Source organism: Anas acuta, chromosome 4 (genome assembly GCF_963932015.1).
Source record: "Anas acuta chromosome 4, bAnaAcu1.1, whole genome shotgun sequence".
Lineage (NCBI taxonomy): Eukaryota > Metazoa > Chordata > Aves > Anseriformes > Anatidae > Anas > Anas acuta.
Genome location: NC_088982.1, coordinates 74288799 through 74305451, shown reverse-complemented (window position 1 = coordinate 74305451; position 16653 = coordinate 74288799). Strand labels below are relative to the sequence as shown.

The 16653-nt window shown below is 39.0% G+C and overlaps 1 protein-coding gene and 1 long non-coding RNA gene across 3 annotated transcripts in view; one reads left to right on the top strand and one right to left on the bottom strand.

Moving 5' to 3' along the window:
• LOC137856551 (bifunctional heparan sulfate N-deacetylase/N-sulfotransferase 4) overlaps positions 1-16653 on the top strand; it is a 106489-nt gene that overhangs the window by 56424 nt on the left and 33412 nt on the right. For both annotated transcript variants that reach the window (XM_068682131.1, XM_068682130.1), the window contains exons 5-6: positions 4868-5053; positions 6819-6947. In XM_068682131.1, coding sequence (XP_068538232.1) covers positions 4868-5053; positions 6819-6947 — 315 coding nt within the window. The remainder of the gene's footprint in view (positions 1-4867; positions 5054-6818; positions 6948-16653) is intronic.
• On the bottom strand, positions 2589-5015 carry LOC137856553 (uncharacterized). Its single transcript, XR_011096580.1, has 2 exons — positions 4881-5015; positions 2589-4785 (listed from the first exon to the last, which is right to left on the bottom strand). It is a non-coding gene; the product is annotated as an uncharacterized lncRNA (long non-coding RNA).

The following is a 16653-nucleotide window of genomic DNA, read 5'->3' as shown; positions in this document are numbered from 1 at the left end:
TAGAGCTCCTCTCCTTTCTCAGCTTTTGTTAGTATCACACACAGAGAAGGAGCAGACTTGGAATAGGGGTTGTGGTGGTACCTGGCAGTCTGCCGTGCTGTCCCTTCCCACGTGGTTGCCAGTTCTGTATCTGACAGCGACAGCAGAGATCCTGCTTTGCTTAGACCGGATGGGCACCCTACAGCCACTTGCCAAGTGAGCACACAACAGAGATGCAAAACGAATACTAACATACAGAACTAGTAAGAGGTTTGTCACACTTTATTGAAAAAATACGGGGATAGCACTAGGAGCCAGGATTCAGTTTGATAAATCCACAATTCTGAACTGACCTAATCCTGTGACAGTCATCCATGGCAAAATGTTTGTCCACAGCATGCTCCTCTACCATGTAAAATAAAAACAACCTCTGTGCTCTCACAGCTAGTGCACCTGCAGGCCATTGACCCCAGACAGTTTTGTAATAGTTATAGTCACTCAAACCTGACATACCCTTCCATAAAACTAAGAAAAATATTTTAGCTTTGCACAACTTCAAACCCCGTCTCTTGATAATAACCACCTTTTGTTTGGTGAATCATTTTGTCTAGCTAGAGAGCTTTTAAATAAGATTTTAAGAGTTTAGAATTGAACTGAAATTAAAAATGAAACGTTTATTCAATAAAAAATTACCTAGAAACATAAACAACAAGAACAAAAATCATATGTCCATGAAGGTTAGAATACCACACATTTTTATGATTGCTGACAAGCACATAGTGAAATCATTTATCAAATAAAAGAAACTAAGTATTTTAAACCTACATAGTAACATATAATCTCTTCTAGGAAATCTCACTAATCTGTGGCAATATTAGAAATATATCCCAGTGCTAGGAATATGCAAAGCTTATGCAAATCTTACCTTGGGAAGATAGCATCTTATGAAGTTCTACCTTTATTCTATCATCTACTGTTGAACTAAGTCAAAAATTTTAGCAAACTTGCCTGAGGTTATTTTAACTTTTTCACCTAAGAATTCTTTACTTCAAAGAGAATCCTGCAGTTCCACTTACTGTATGAAAAGATCTACACTAGACATAAAATATGCTGAATTAAGAGGTTAGTGTGGGGGGCTTTTCTATTCTCTCCCCAGTAATGTCCAGTACCAGATGTTTCTGTAAAATAAATCAATGGTGGTCTTTAAAAAAATGAATGTCAGTAGTCTTATAGCATGTGTTTTGTTTCTGCTTTAGCTCTTATTGTGCTTTAACAAGGAAAAGTAATATTTGGCAGAATCAAAAACTGTCTCTTTCTCAGAAAAAAAATAAAAAAATAAAAAAATCCTGCTAATATAAATAGCCAATTTTCCTGGCACTGTTTTTTTTTTTTTTTGTGTGTGTGTGTGTGTGTGTTTGTGTTTTTTTTTTTTTCTTTAATTAAAATTTCCAACATCTGCTCACAGAAGAAAGGCTATAGGAACTCAAACTTACATTTTGAAACAACTACCTCTGGAAAGCAGTGCTAATTCTGTCATCCATTCTTTATCATAAACTTTTTTTCAAATGCAGAACGAGTACACACAGCACATGCTGACATGGCGAATACAGCTTATTTCTGTACAAATAGGAAGGTCAAAAGTCTTCACTTGCTTGAACAGAGATGATAATTGAGAGAGATAAGCAGCCATGGCAGATTGCTTCAGCCTTTCAGATCACCTGTGGAAGTACCTGTCTTGCCAATGGGCTCTGGGTAAGAAAGCTTTGAAGTGTGTGCAGACAAGCCAGGCTGCACTGGCAGGACTGTGAATTTCCAATTCCCAGTGCTCTGGCTTGGGTGCATCAGCATGAGTATGAGACAATGGCTCTCTGGGCTCTGCCACATGAAGCAGCTGCTGATGGGGATGGGCTGGCCACATGCAGGCATCAGAGGAAGAGTTGGGCTGGAATTAATCTATACACCACATCCTCACTGGTGTCCACAGGACGTGAGGTGTGCTCCTGGAGTGCATCTTCTGGTCAGGTCTAGACCTTAAAACAAGGCAGGCCATGTGGTCTCAGAGCACTCCATGATGCAAACCAAGACATGGGAAAAAGTAGAGATGACCAAGGGTGTTTTTGCCAAAATTGCAGCAACTATTTTAATAATATTTGCCCCTAACCCCCAGGTTGTAACAGTGATTCTCCTTTAATGTTGAACTTATCCAGGCATCACTGCAGCTTCAGCTTACGCTGTCACTTAAATTACAGTTGCAACTCAATGCACAAGAGAAATAACAAAGCAAATTTAACCTGTACAAAAATAATGGCTGTGGTCCCAGATAAAGCATGCTCAAGAATGTGATACTGTTCTTCTCAGTGCCAGAAAGTTACAGAAGTTTTCCAAACTATGCAAATAAATGCACAAGGTCTTGAATATAAAAATAACCTGATGAAATTTTGTAGGAAATTGTTCCTTAGAATTGACAAAATGGCATCTCCCATTTCGTGTGACAGTTTGGATCAAGTCCTTCTTGGACTCAAATGTATGTTCCCCCTTTAACACATTAGTTCTCAATCCTAAACTAAATTCAATAACAAAATAAGAAAAAGAAAACAGAGCAACAGAAATCACTAAAAGAGGATATATATATTTAATTTACTCCAGTAAATCGAACATGGAACTGGTCAAAGAAAATCTGATTATGCCTTAGTTTTTCCTTCTTAAAGTTGTACTGGGTGTCTGAGTGACTGACGTGTATTTATGTGATGAACTAAGTAGTGCCCAGGTTTATTCAGAGGCTAATTAGCTTTTTATATTGAGAACTTACAATATGCTGCCTTATTTTATTTGTGAATGGTAAATTACCATTTCACCATTCTGTTTCTATGGCAATAACAGCTGCAAATAGTAAGTAGATAAATAGGATTTTACATGTATTCATCCAGATACCTACTTTCGGACATATTCACAGCAGTAGTCATTAGCTATATCTCAAGACAGTCTTGCTTTACATTTGTGTATACTCCCTAACAAGTTTTGGTGAAGGTTTGCAGATTCAAGTCAATACAGTATATCCATCCAACTGTGAGCATCATACACTCAGGCATCCTGTTAATATATAGCCAGGCTTTTCAAAACCCCTTAGATATAACTTACTCCTTTATATATGTTTAAAGAAAAGAGAAAAAAAGAAGGAGTTGACACTTACTGTACAGCTACTCATCATCTCACCCTTAAACTGACTAATGCGTTTCAGGTATGTAACATTAATAAACAGAAATTATACTTTTCTCTCAGTAAATTACAAAAGTAATGAGTTTTGGTTTCTTTTTACACACCCCTCCTCTCCCCATCATCTGGTAACCTAAGATAATTACTAATAAGCAATGGATAATTTTAAGTGGCTGCATTACGTCGTGTATGAGCAAGTGTTCCTCACAGGGTTAATTTTGTCAATGACCCAAAAGCCTTTCTTTGCAAAGCACTTGAAGACGCCCAGCAGAATCTGCCACTCCCAGAGTTGAAGTAATTAGATAAAGTTATTAGATAACATGGGCAAGAGGAAGGACAAACACATTATCTCACATTTTAACCATTTTCAGCTGTATTAGTTATATATGAGCATAAAATGGCTGATGTAGCTGTTCTCCTGGAAGGAGAAGGGAGTGATTTTAGTAAGCCATAGGATAGCAAAAGAGAGGAAGTTTTGCAACACTGAGAGCTGATGCCACAGACGTTGTCCCACACCGTGTGGTACTGGGAATAAAACAGATGCAGTAAACACCCAGAGCACAGAAAGTGATCCTGCAAGAGCCACAGCAGTGTGACAGCTTACAGATCTGGAGATCCCATGGTAGAGCTGAAAAGGGCTTGGAAGTTGAGGGGTCTGAAGGGGTGATGGAGAAGTGGCAGAGCATAGCCTTTTTTCCTGGCTGTAGCTGGTGACAAAATGCTGTGTACAATTCTGAACATCACTCAGACCAACAAAATTAACGACCTGATCAAATAATTTGATCTCTTGAAAACATCCCAGTCTTTAAAGGTGGTTAACTGGCCCCATCAGATAACCCCATCAGATGGGGTTTTCAGACAGCCCGTGTGAATGGGAGAGATTAGGAGCAGAACAAGGCAGGAGATATTTGTGAGCGAAGGCACATGCCCAGCATACCAGTACACTCACATTCAAGTGACTTTCTTAATTCATTCTGCCTGCATATAACCTCCTCACTGTTTCATCAGAATATACTTTCAAGATAGCCTATAGATTATATCCATGAAAATGCACGTATTTCCTCATTGAAACTGAACTGAATAAATATTTATTAAAAAAAAAAAAAAGAAAAGTCTATCAGTCTAGCATTTTTGCTACTGCCCTAATGCCATGGGAAAATATAAGCAGATTCAGAAGCTATAGGGGATATTTGGTTTTTGTTTGGTTGGTTAGTTGGTTTTGAATCAGCAAGGCATCTTGCTCTTACTCTGGTAATAGGAAACAAAAAATAAATGCCACAGCAACGAGTTTTTCTGCTTACTGCTCTAATGCCATTTGATCACTTACTAAATAACTAGCATCAGCTTCCTAGTTTACCTTTAAAAAGAACCAAAATAATAGGGCATCTTAAAATGCACACAATATGTAATCAACAGATAGGCAAACCTATTCCATATAACAGTAACACAATGTAATCCAAGAGGATTATTTATCACTCTGCAGTTATCAAACTGTAATTCCCGTTCCCTCCATCTCTCCCCTGTTTTTATCGTGTGCTACATACAAATAGATACAAGGCTGTCCAAGGACAACAGCTTCTCTGATGCTGAGATCTGCAGGGGAAAAAAAGAACTTTGAATAATTGTGTGTTCTTTTTCTGCTCCTAAATATATCCCTCCCTCTGCTGTTTTGCAGGAGCATGGCATACCGACTGACATGGGGTACGCAGTGGCTCCGCATCACTCCGGGGTCTACCCAGTTCACATCCAGCTGTATGAGGCCTGGAAGAAGGTCTGGCACATCCGAGTGACCAGCACAGAAGAATATCCACACCTGAAGCCTGCACGGTACAGACGGGGCTTCATCCACAATGGCATCATGGTACACTACATTTCCATGCTTCATAGCAATATTACTTTAAGTGACTCAAAAGTATGCTATTTTTACCAAATGCTTCAAGTTTTACAGCAATCATTAAAATTCTCTGTGATCGAGGACTTGTAAAGATGCCAAAAGAGTGCATTTGTTAGGCAGCCAGTTTAAAAAAGTCACACGAACTCAGGCAACTGCAAATGTAATCCTCAGAAACTAAGTATATTTGTAGCCCAATCAACTATCAACCATCAACCAAAGTATAAACGCATATTTTGAAATTCATTAAACTGCTTAAGACCTATGTTTCAAGGCCTGGTTCATCTTTATGCATGAAAGGATTAGAAACCTCCCACCTGGGAAGATGAACAGGTGTAAGTAATCTCCTCCAGCAAGCATGGCACTCCTCTGGGGCCAAGGTTTCTTTTAGGAGCTGCACTCCTAAAGCTCCCAAGAACCAGTGACCACACGTGTGCCTGGCTCTCCCACGCCATGCATTGGGGTGAGAAGAGCATGCTTTACCTGCATACTTCAGCTGCTCAAAGGGCAGGAAAATGTGCAGAATTATTTAACCCATCCTACCAGCCATCAGCTTGGAGGGAAAATGTTATGATGGACCTGATCGTGTGACTGAAATAGGTGAAAGGAAACTGCAAAAATTATACATGTATATGCATAAACAAAGCAAGAAATACTTGAAAGCCAGGTTCTGGGACCAAACAAAAGCCCCAGCTGATGCAAATATTGCCTGTGCATATCAAGTCTCATTTAGGGGATAAACATTTTGACAAAAGAAACATGTCTTAATCAAAAACAACAAGTTACTGCACAGAGTCCAATTACAATTGGAATAGACTCAAATTCAGCAATGCATTTACACTTATTAAAATGGTTTGCTGAATGCAGGCTTTGTTTGTTGCTTTAACCAAATAGAAAAGAAAATCAAAAACAGTGACTGCAGGGAAACAAAAGGCCTAGCCCAGGTGAATTGTGTCTCTGCATATATTAGGCAGTATCTGTAAGCCTTAACATTTGTTGTCTACTTGCTGCACCAGAGCCTTTCAATTGTAACTGGCTAATAACATAACGAAAACCTCTAGTTTTCCAAGATCTGTTTATTTCCCCACATCTGCTAGCTTGCAGGTTTCTGACACACAGTCCCGTAATTGATGATGGGATGGAGACCTGGCCTCAGGCCAGTCTCATACAAGCGCTCCACCAGTCCTGGACACATTTCACAAGCAGGAATCAGGGCTTCACTCATTTTCACACAATATGTAGTATAACGTGCAATGTTGGACTGAGGAAAACATAAAGCCACAGCTCATTTGGGGTTCATAGCCTTGAAAAAAATCAGTTCAATGTGTCAAGAACATTAAGATTAATTGTCTGCAATAGTGAAGATGGCCAGGAAGCACTATTTATCCTTTAATAAACTAACCTTGCTAAGGGAAGAAGAGAGGTTTAGCTCTTTCTTCCTCTTCCAAATGCCAGGAAACAAGCCCTTAATTATTACTGGATGAGCTGGCTAAAGCAGTTTGCATGAAAGCTCAGAACATGTGATGCAGCTCTGCAGCTGTGATCTAGAAATCACATCTGCAGGACTGCCTTAGTGAGAGTGCAGAAGGTGCACAAGAGGCCATAAAAACGCCAGGTTACAGGGTGGGAAAGGCTGCAGCTTTGTTCGAGTTGCTGGAGGGATGACAGTGAATGTGCTGGGGCAAATTTGCAGAAATACATTAATATCACAATGGTGCTGTTGTTTTGTTTTCAGGTGCTCCCTCGACAGACCTGTGGCCTTTTCACTCATACTATATTTTACAAGGAATATCCTGGGGGTCCTCAGGAGCTGGACAAAAGTATCCGAGGAGGTGAACTCTTTCTCACCATTCTCCTGAATCCGGTAGGTAACTTCTTTTGCAGTTTTTGGATGCATTGGGTAATAAGGGGGAGGAAGGGAGGAAGGGAAGGACACTAGTTTTCTTTGACCTTGTTTGGGAAATAAAAAAAACAAGACCATTTACTCAGAAGTAACAAGCAGTTTAAGAAGAAGTAAGCAAAAACTGTCTTTTGCAAATTTCTGACTGCATGCAACAAGTTGCTGGAAAATGTATTCGTTTCATTTTCAAACTGTTTCCCTCCCTGAAGCTGAGTCATTGCGAGAGGAAAGAGCGCTGACATGTCTGAGACTGAAAGAAAACAGTGACGGTAGAGAAGGTTGTGTCACCTTATCCTGCTTTCTTCCTCCCTGCTCCCACAACTGTGGCTCTGCACACTCCTAATAGAGCTCTATGAAAAACCCAGGGCTCAGGGCTAATATCATTCCCTTACCATCAACTCTTAAAAATAGGTCTCGTGTAGCCAAATAACACCTCCAGGCAGTACATAGCCTTCTATTGCCTATTCATCACCTAACAGTTACAGAAAAAAAGACGAAATGGGTTGAACGTTACTAATGAGGCAAGTGCATACAGGTAAGAAGTAAGAACGTCACAAAAAAGACTTGCAGAACAGCACCAAGAGCAGTGTTACCCAAGAACATTTGTTTTGTTCAGTGCTGCATTTCTTTTTCTCTGTCAAGAACACATGAACCATAACCTAATACATATGGATGTAAATGTACATGTGCACAAACAGCCTATATAAGTATACGTATACACACACATATGGTTTGATCAAGAGTGCCACAGGCTTTCTTAAGGATGATTTGCATAGTTATTGCTCAATTTTTCTCTCAATAAAACAGTCTGAACTGTACCACACAAATATACACATGCACATGCAGGTAAAACAACACAATGCAGGTGGGTACACAGGTGTGACTGTGATCTAACCAAGGATCAAGGAGGAAAGCTGCATGACTGCAAATGCTGTATTTTGAAATGTCTCAGTTTCCTTGCCTATAAACAACAGCTGGTGCCATTTGAGACAGTAGCCTAGAGGTGAGAAGAGGAAGGACAAGAACAAAAACCATACCAATTATTTTTTGTTATTGTCCTTTTTTCCTCCTGTTCCACTCAAGGTGTACTACTCACAAGATAAATGTCTTGTGTCTTGGTAGGTGGCCTAATTTTCAGTGGTTTCAAATTGCAGTACTCATTGACTTCTTGGTAGAGTTAAAGAAACTTCTGCTGAAACTAACTCTCAAATCCAGGTCGCTTATTTAGAGACCTAAATATAGAGTTTGGTATTCTATAATTAGATGCTTGTGTGTGAAAATTTTGGCTGGGGAGCTAAGTTGGAGTCTGAGTCAAAGCAATTCAGTGGTCATAAAGAAACGGGACGTTTATATCAGGATTTTTTCTACACCATGCATGTGACAGCTAATTGGAGAATAAAACACTGTTCTTTGTTCTCTCTCCATTTACCTCTGACTGGCTTTTCTCCCCATAGTTTCCTAAAGTGTAATTTGACTGATCACTGTCTTGAGAGGCTGCTGGGATTTATCCTGAGCTTTAGCATACTTTGATCATCATCTGCGCATCTTTCATTTATCTGAAGATTTCCTCAGATTTAGGCAGTTGAGCCCTCAGCAGCAAAGTGTTTTCTCTCTCCAAGAACAGGGATGCTCAGAGTATCCCCATTTCCCCATTTCTTCAGTCAATCGCCCATTCCACATCCAAGTTTTTGAGTACGTTCAAGCCACCCTGACTTCTACAAAATCACATCTTCCTTAATTTCAGGTATTTCTTTTTTGCTGACAACAAATAAGCAAGGAGCTACAAGCTCACAGGTGCTCATTACAAATTTCAGCCACTGGATCTTTCAAAGCAATTGTTTCTAAATGTTCTTTCAAGAAACTGATTGAGGCTGTGGAGAAGAGTAGCTGTTCAATTAGTCTAAGAATTTTACTAAATATTTACCCTACCCCTCATTTTTCCTACAGTTTAGCCTTCATGAAGTATTATTGAGCTGGATGAAACAGATAGGCCTGTCCCACCATTTTATCATGCTCTCCTCAAGTTGTTATTCTGGGGTCTCCCAGAGCAGGACCAACCTGACAGGTGCTGGAGAATTTCCTTCCTACTGTCAGTTTTCCCCCAGCTGGTCTTCACCCAGAAAGGACCAAACCTATCCCTAGAGGGGTCCCTCAAGATACATGGGCACACACAGTTCCCCACTTGTTACACTGCACGTAAAACACAGAAAGCTTGAGAAAAGCAGTTCTACCCTCTGCCTATTACAGGTAGTGAAGTTTCAGAGGTGATGCAGCAGAGATGAGACTTTTCCTAGGAAGGCGGTATGCAATGGCAGGCAAAGCATTTCAGATTTAATCATGCATCAGTGACGTTCACAACAGATTTAAACAGACTATCTTCCAAAGAAAAGGTGGGGAAAAAGGTTTTCTTCGATTTTCTTCAGTACATGAGCTTGCTTTGACCAAGCTATGTTCCAATAACTTGAGAGTGCAATATATATTATTGGGTGGCATTTGAAAAGAACAGCTTTATATCTATAGTGTTAATGTTTGATTTCCCCCCCCTATACTTTTATGATATTCTATCTTTACCTCGTCAAAACTGATATTTTTCTGAGCTGAGCCACACAAGTGAAATACTGACATGCAGTTCCCCAACTCTAAGGTAAGCATGAATCTGCTCCAATATAATGCTTATTCAGACAGGAAGAAATATAATTTAATCATGTGTGAGCTGAAGTAAGATATACCACAGAACCCACTATCATTCAAGTCAGGTTGGTACACTACCGTATGAAATATGTGTTGACAACAGTAAAAAATAAAAAAATAAAAAAAATATCTAGCCCCATCTCAGAAAGCTACTCACGTGAGTAGGAAAAAAAAATCACCTATGTTCATGCACCCATCTTTTTTTAAATACCAAATCTGGACAGCACACAAATGAACAAATAGGGAGGCCTGGCTTTTATTCAAAGTAAGAGAGAAAGAATACAGATCAGTATCGTAAAATCTATAGTACCTCCTGAAAAGGATCAAGAGTGTCTATTCCAAACTCAATTGAATAAAAAATACACTTTGAACATGATGTGTTCTCCAGACCACTGATAGTACATGTATGTATTGGAGCAGCGAGAGACTTCCCAGTGTATAGCCTAGAAGCTTTTCGCATGCCTATGCTCATTAATAAGCTTTCTTAACATTTGGATATCAAACTATGCATTTGTGGGGTTTACCAAGAGCAGTATGTTGTAAACCAACATGTGCTATACAAATGGGTTATAGAAAAAACAACTGTTTGAAATGCAAAGGCTTTATCAAATTATTTTTTTTTTCTTTATTTAATGATGTGCCTAATCTAGTCATGAGTAGAAACCATTCCATAAGATAAAATCCTAACCAGAACACACTGCCGCCTACCTTGTAAGCTGCTTTGCGTGTTGCTGTAGTTACCCTTCAGGTTTTGCAAGGAAAGGAATTGTCTGTACCATTGTTTATTTTTGCACTAGTGATGTTGGTTACAATTTTCTTGTACCCTTAAAACAATAGCCCAGATCTGGTGTGGAAGAGATTTGCAGAAATGGTGTAACTGCTGTAATTCTACTGCCTCTTGGTTCCACAAGTCTCCTGCTTGCTGGGGCCTGGTCTCAACTGCGTATGCATGACTGCCACTGGCAGTGTTGAGAATTATGGGCAAAAAAGGGGAGAGGGGAATCCCTCCTCATGAAGAATGCACTTTTCAGCAGAACGAGGATGGGATAAAATTCCTTTTCTGCTTTCTGAAGTGAATGTGTGCACGTGCACTCTCATAGCATTGCCAGGCTACCGTGACAACTAAAGCTACATACCAGCTATAAGCGTTATCACCATAAAATCATATTTGAATCCAAGAATTGCCCTGGGTTAAAAAAGTCTTAATGCAGCTAGTTATCAGCCCAGTTCCATGTGGAGGTGTCCACCTCTGTGGCCCAGTTTGAAAAGGACAGGAGGGGAAAAAAAAAAATTAAATCTGGTTTCACAGAATCCTTTCTACAGTTACAGCAAACAATCCCTTTATTATTTTATGAGATGTCTTCTTGATCAAGTAGGCTAGAAGTTACAAAAGGGTTTCTGAGCAAGTTTGCTTGTGGTTGTTGCATTTTTGTCTGGCTTTTGTTCCCTTCAGCAGTTTTTACATTATTACTTCTTGTAGATGAGCCTAACACAATAGTTGGGCAAAATTTCCAGGAGTTTTCCTCATAAAAACAAACAAATCCTGCTTATAAAAAACTGCTGATATACTTTTTAAACAAAGTTAAACTTGACCAGTGCAGTTCAATGACATTTTCCCAAAGCAGCTATGCAGGGGCTGGAAGTGACAGAGCACACTTCTCTTCATGGTCAAAGCTCAGATATCTGCTACTTTTTCCAGAATTTTTGAGAGCTCCTATTTAAGGCCTAGCTTCTTTCTGGATGACCCATCTTTGAATATAAAGTATCAAGCATGCACTGAAGCATAGAGGAGGGCTGTACGGATTAACAGCAAATTATAACAAAGAAGCAACAGGATTAAAAATCCTGGAACCCTAATGACTGCTTCAGTGATTTCAGATAACCTTGCTATCAAGGCCACTCTTGAGTCCTGGTGTCGCACGAGACCTCCTTGCTCCTGACTTCTCTTTTGGAGAGCCACGAAACCTCTTTGATTTTGCCTCGTTAGACAGACCTGCAGGTTAAACTGTTACTTGTAAGCAGATTAATAACACCAATAAATACGAGCAAATGGCTACAGTATGGTTTGACCCCTCTTTCCCTTCACAGCACCAATTCATCACCTTCCCTGCTCCACCTTACTAACCCAACAGCTGCCCCTCTGCACCAAGCAGTACCACATATATTACCTGAGAGTAAGAGCACAGCTGAAAACACTTCATTTCATGCCCACAGTCACTCTGAGGCAAGGCTACCAGAAGTGAAAAGCCATACTTTGCTCTCCAGTTAACAGAATTATTACAGGTTTTCCCCACTCACTTTGAGATAGTCTTTTTCAGACTGTTTCAAATTTCAGAAATAATCGCAGTGCCTTGATTAAAATGAGCATACCACTACCTTTTGCAGTGGATTACAGCTATTTAGCTGTCTAAAAACAAACTAAGTCAACAATTTCTGGCCTCCTAGCTTACCGTGTCAGGGGCAAAGAAAAAGAAACCTGAACATGTGTGAACAAGTAGTGGTATAAGCCATTCTGAAGAGAGACAGATGCACGATAAGGGGATGAATGAAGTTTAGCATGAACAGTAGCCCAGGCACAACAGAACCAAGTCAACATCAGCACCAGCTGCCAGGAGGACTGTCTGCTTTTCAGCTGCTGGACCATTAGCCTAAAGTCTTCTTTGTATCGACATCCATACAGACAGGATAACACAGGGAAATCTCTTTCCTTAGGCTATTATAGCATCCACTTATAATCTTATTCCCCCTAACAAGTGCAAGTAAGAACACTATTTAAATAATCAAGTTTTGATTAAATACTTTTTCAATTACTTTGAATACTGGAGCACATTTCAAAAATAATTAAATGCAGGGCAGCAAATTAACTAAATAGGAATGATGCATGAGATGGGAAGATTTTATTTATAACTAAGTTGGGGTTAGATTGCAATTCCTTTGATTATAATAGTAAGCAATAGCCTATGTAGATTGCAGCATGATTTCTTCGACTGTATGTTCCATATATTTCATAGGAGATGTCACAAAGTGGCTTTGGCAGAGGGATGGTGGGAGATAATTAAGTTTTTGTATGAGCTAAAGAACCCGCAGATAAATCTTGAAATGGGCAAGAAAGAACTTTATATCTGCTTCCCTTTCCCAACATTAAAGCACCACCAACAAAGGTTACTGCACATTCTCTTTGTTTCACTCCTGAAGTTTGACAAGCATGGGAATTACAGAAACCGTATCCATTATTCCAGATGGAGTTAGCAATTTCAGCAAATGTATAACAAATGTATATTAAGCTCATATACCGAAAATGTTTGCACTTTATAAAGAAATGCTACATAGATGGTTAAATTAGAAAATGCCCAAGTGACATTGCATTAGGATAGTTTGTTGAGGGATTGTCAACGGGATCTTCTGATGGATTTTTTTAAATGGCTTCTACTCAATACTCTGTGGCTCAGAGATATATTTTCATTCTCTAATTTATGAATCCTAGAGATGAGTCACGTCTGGCAGAGATGATTTAGTGGTATGCAGAGGAGGGATAAATTCTACCAACACAGACAGAAATCAAACCAACTTTCCTTTGAGTTTTAATGAGGGTTACAAGAATCCCAGCCAGACCTTTCCAGGACCCAGCTAATGCGGAAGGCTGCTCGAGTCTATAGTTTGGGGTACTTATTCTTTGCATAAACACTTCAAAGCAAAGCTCATTAAAGTTAGTGGAAAAAGTCTAAGTGAACAGACTGGGTTTGAAATAAACCTAAATAGGGCTACTCTTTCAAAAGGTTTCCATCTTGCTCTTCTCTGAACAGTTTCGTTCATTTGGAGGCTCAGAACAATAACAAGGAGCTTCAAATATATTTACAAATAAGAAATGTACATACAGTTTGGGATGGAAAATGAGACATTACTGTGGCTGTTGGAGTTTCCCTTTACCATTTCATCCAAAAAAAGCAATGAAATATTCAAATAGAATATTTTTTTCTCCCTTGCCAGCCAAAACTAGCAGTTCAATCACTGTTGCATTATTATTTCCAATGTTACTTACTTTGTGGTTTGACAGCAACATCAAAAATCAGTTGTTCACAAAATTTTAATTAGGACAGGAGTGCAGCATCAGCATTTTCATGCCAGTAGTGAAAAAAACAGCAAAACCACCTCGATCAATAGAAATAAGCAATGAGAAGAAAAAGAAAGAGGCAATTAAAACATCAATTGGTCAAAAACAAATTTTACAAAACTGCGTTTGTACCTAATCTCATTTTGATAGCAAAATTAAAACATCTCAATACTAAGAATTAAAATACTTGCCACTGTGCTGTGATAGCACATATGTCTGTATCATATACAGATAAATCATGAAACAAAGAAGTATACTGGTACTACTCAGGACATCTTTAAATGCCAGTCACAAACATGTTACCCACCCCAGCCCATTCTGGCACAGACTGGCAGTTTTCTTCCCAGAAATGAAAGCTCTGGGAGCTCAGGAAGGTGCATGACACACAGAGGATTTGCATCCAGCATTAAAGGGCAAAAAGCAAGCACAGCATCCCAAGTCAAAGAGCATCAGAACCATTAGGAAGTGTTTGTTTCAGCCCACTAATTCTGGGTTTTCTTTAAAGCACCAGATGAGAGGAATACCATGGCTTTAACATCTGAATCTAACACTAACCAACTACTTAAATATGACAGAAAATTATCTGGTCTCACGTTCTGAGCAGCGTTGAAGCAACCTGATCCCTTGTGGAAAAAAAAAAAAAAAAAAAAAAGAGTTTACTGCTGGTGTACAGCATTCAACTTCAACAGAAAAAAAAAAAAAAAAAAAAAGTTAATTGGTTCTGTGGTGTATTTTTGGTGGTAGTGGTTGTTTTTTTGTGTGTGTGTGTGTTGGTTTTTTTTTTTGGAGGGGGGGGGGGGGCATTTTTAAAACCATTTTGAACAAACTGTGACATTTCCTTTTCTCTCTTCCTAAATCTTGCCAGTTCCTTAGAACCATCTTGCGGTGCTTTGAGGTGCTTTCAAAGTGTGTTTTTTTTTTTTTTTTAAATGTATGCTTCATTGCTTTATGTAATTATAAATGAAAATGAAAATGTAAGGGAGATTTTATTTCCGAGTGTTCAACATTTCCGTCATTTTCAGCCAGTATTTCTTTTTATTCTACTTCTCATTATTTACTGTTTAATTCCCCCTTAGAATAAGTTTCTCCCTTCCCAGTATTTAATCGTAAAATCCCCCCCCCCCCCCTCCTTTGTTACCAGCACTGCACCGCACTGCTTTTCTGTCTTTTTTTAAATCACTCCCCTTCAAATGTTAACTGTGTGTGCACTTCTCTCTTTGACATCCTTGGTACAGAGAGAAGACAAGTTAACTGGTGTTAAATTCAACCTGCATAAGGGTACCTTGTTTGGAAAGAGAGCTTTACTGTGAAAGCTGTGATGCGCTAGTTGAAGCGATACATTTCTAAGGCACATTTACAGTCATTTCTATCATCTGCTAACACGAACAAACACAGAGCATGAGATGCAGCAAGCAAATGACATCTAAAGCGCAAACCTGCTCTGCTCCAAAATGTAAACCACAAAAATATGTAATTAAAAAACTTCATAACATCCACTTTCCAAACCTTTCAGCACCAAAAAGCAGGTTTCTCACAAAACAATTTAAGGAATTCCATTGGAGTTTAAATTTAAGCAGGTTTTTCCACATCCAAATGTCAGCCTCAAAACTAAGTGGGTTCAGTCTGTGTTCTCTGACCATTGCCCTTCATTCAGTCTCCTGAGAAATGCTCTGACATATTTAAAGCACGCTCTTACAAATTGTTCTATATATCACAACTGCAGTATCCACAAGGTCTTCCAGTATCTGTTTTCTAGTTCATCTCCTTTACTCCCCTGCTTCACAGACAACAAAGAACAGTCATAAACATTTAACAGCCAAGATAAGCTAATAAATACAGCCCTAAATATTATCACCATTACAAACAAGAGCAAGTCATTTCTCCTAAAAAGTATCTTTAAACCAGAGAGCTTTTTATTAAGCCAGCAAGAAGCAGCACAAAAGGCACCTCAGTCAAACACCATAGCAATAATAAGTGTGTCAGGCTTTGAGAAGACCCAGCAAGACCCACTTGCTCAATTGAGTGGTCAGTTAATTGGATTTACTTGCCAGTCTGGTTCTCATTATTTGTTGACCTCAAAAAGCAGATTGATAACCCCTAATACTGCCACTCCCTTTACTGCAGCATCCTTCCTAATTTCTGCTTAGTTATATCCCCATTTCAGGTCCAAAGCCACTATCTCTATCTGAGAGGCACTGCAAAGTTAACTCTGAAACAGAAGAAATAGTTGCAGATCTTGTTGTATGCAAGGACAAAGCTTCTCAAAAAGTATGACTCAACCTCTGCACATATGGCTACATTCAAGAAACAGAAAAGCTTGCAGAAAATGAAACATAAAATGGGACCCCACCATCTCAAGGCTTTTCTATCTTTGCCCGGTCATGGCTAAATGCAATGAAACAAAATTTTCTGTAGCCTGAACTGGGAATGCCAGATATCCCTTAGAGAGGTAGTTAAATCAAAGTTAAATCTGCACCAAGGAATATCCAGTGCTTTACTCCACAAGATATTTCTCTTTTTCTAATTTTCCTCACTTTTTTTTCCCCTATTACAGAGGTGAACTTGTCTGGAATAACTCTTCTTCTTGCTTGTTATTGCAAGGTATTTTAATTCAGTCTTTCATCATCTCCTTTCCATTGTGCCACCAAAAAAAAAAAAAATTTGCATAGGCCATTCCTGCATTCCTTATTTATATATACGTATAAACATTTTACATATGTATGTACACACACACTTTACTCTGGATTTATATCTCTATCACCACAGAGTACCCAGAGACACAAGCATACCCTGCACAAAATGCTTTTGTCCTAAAAAAAATCAAAATAAGACATATCTGCAACTGACAGACTAAGCCACTTTAAGTTT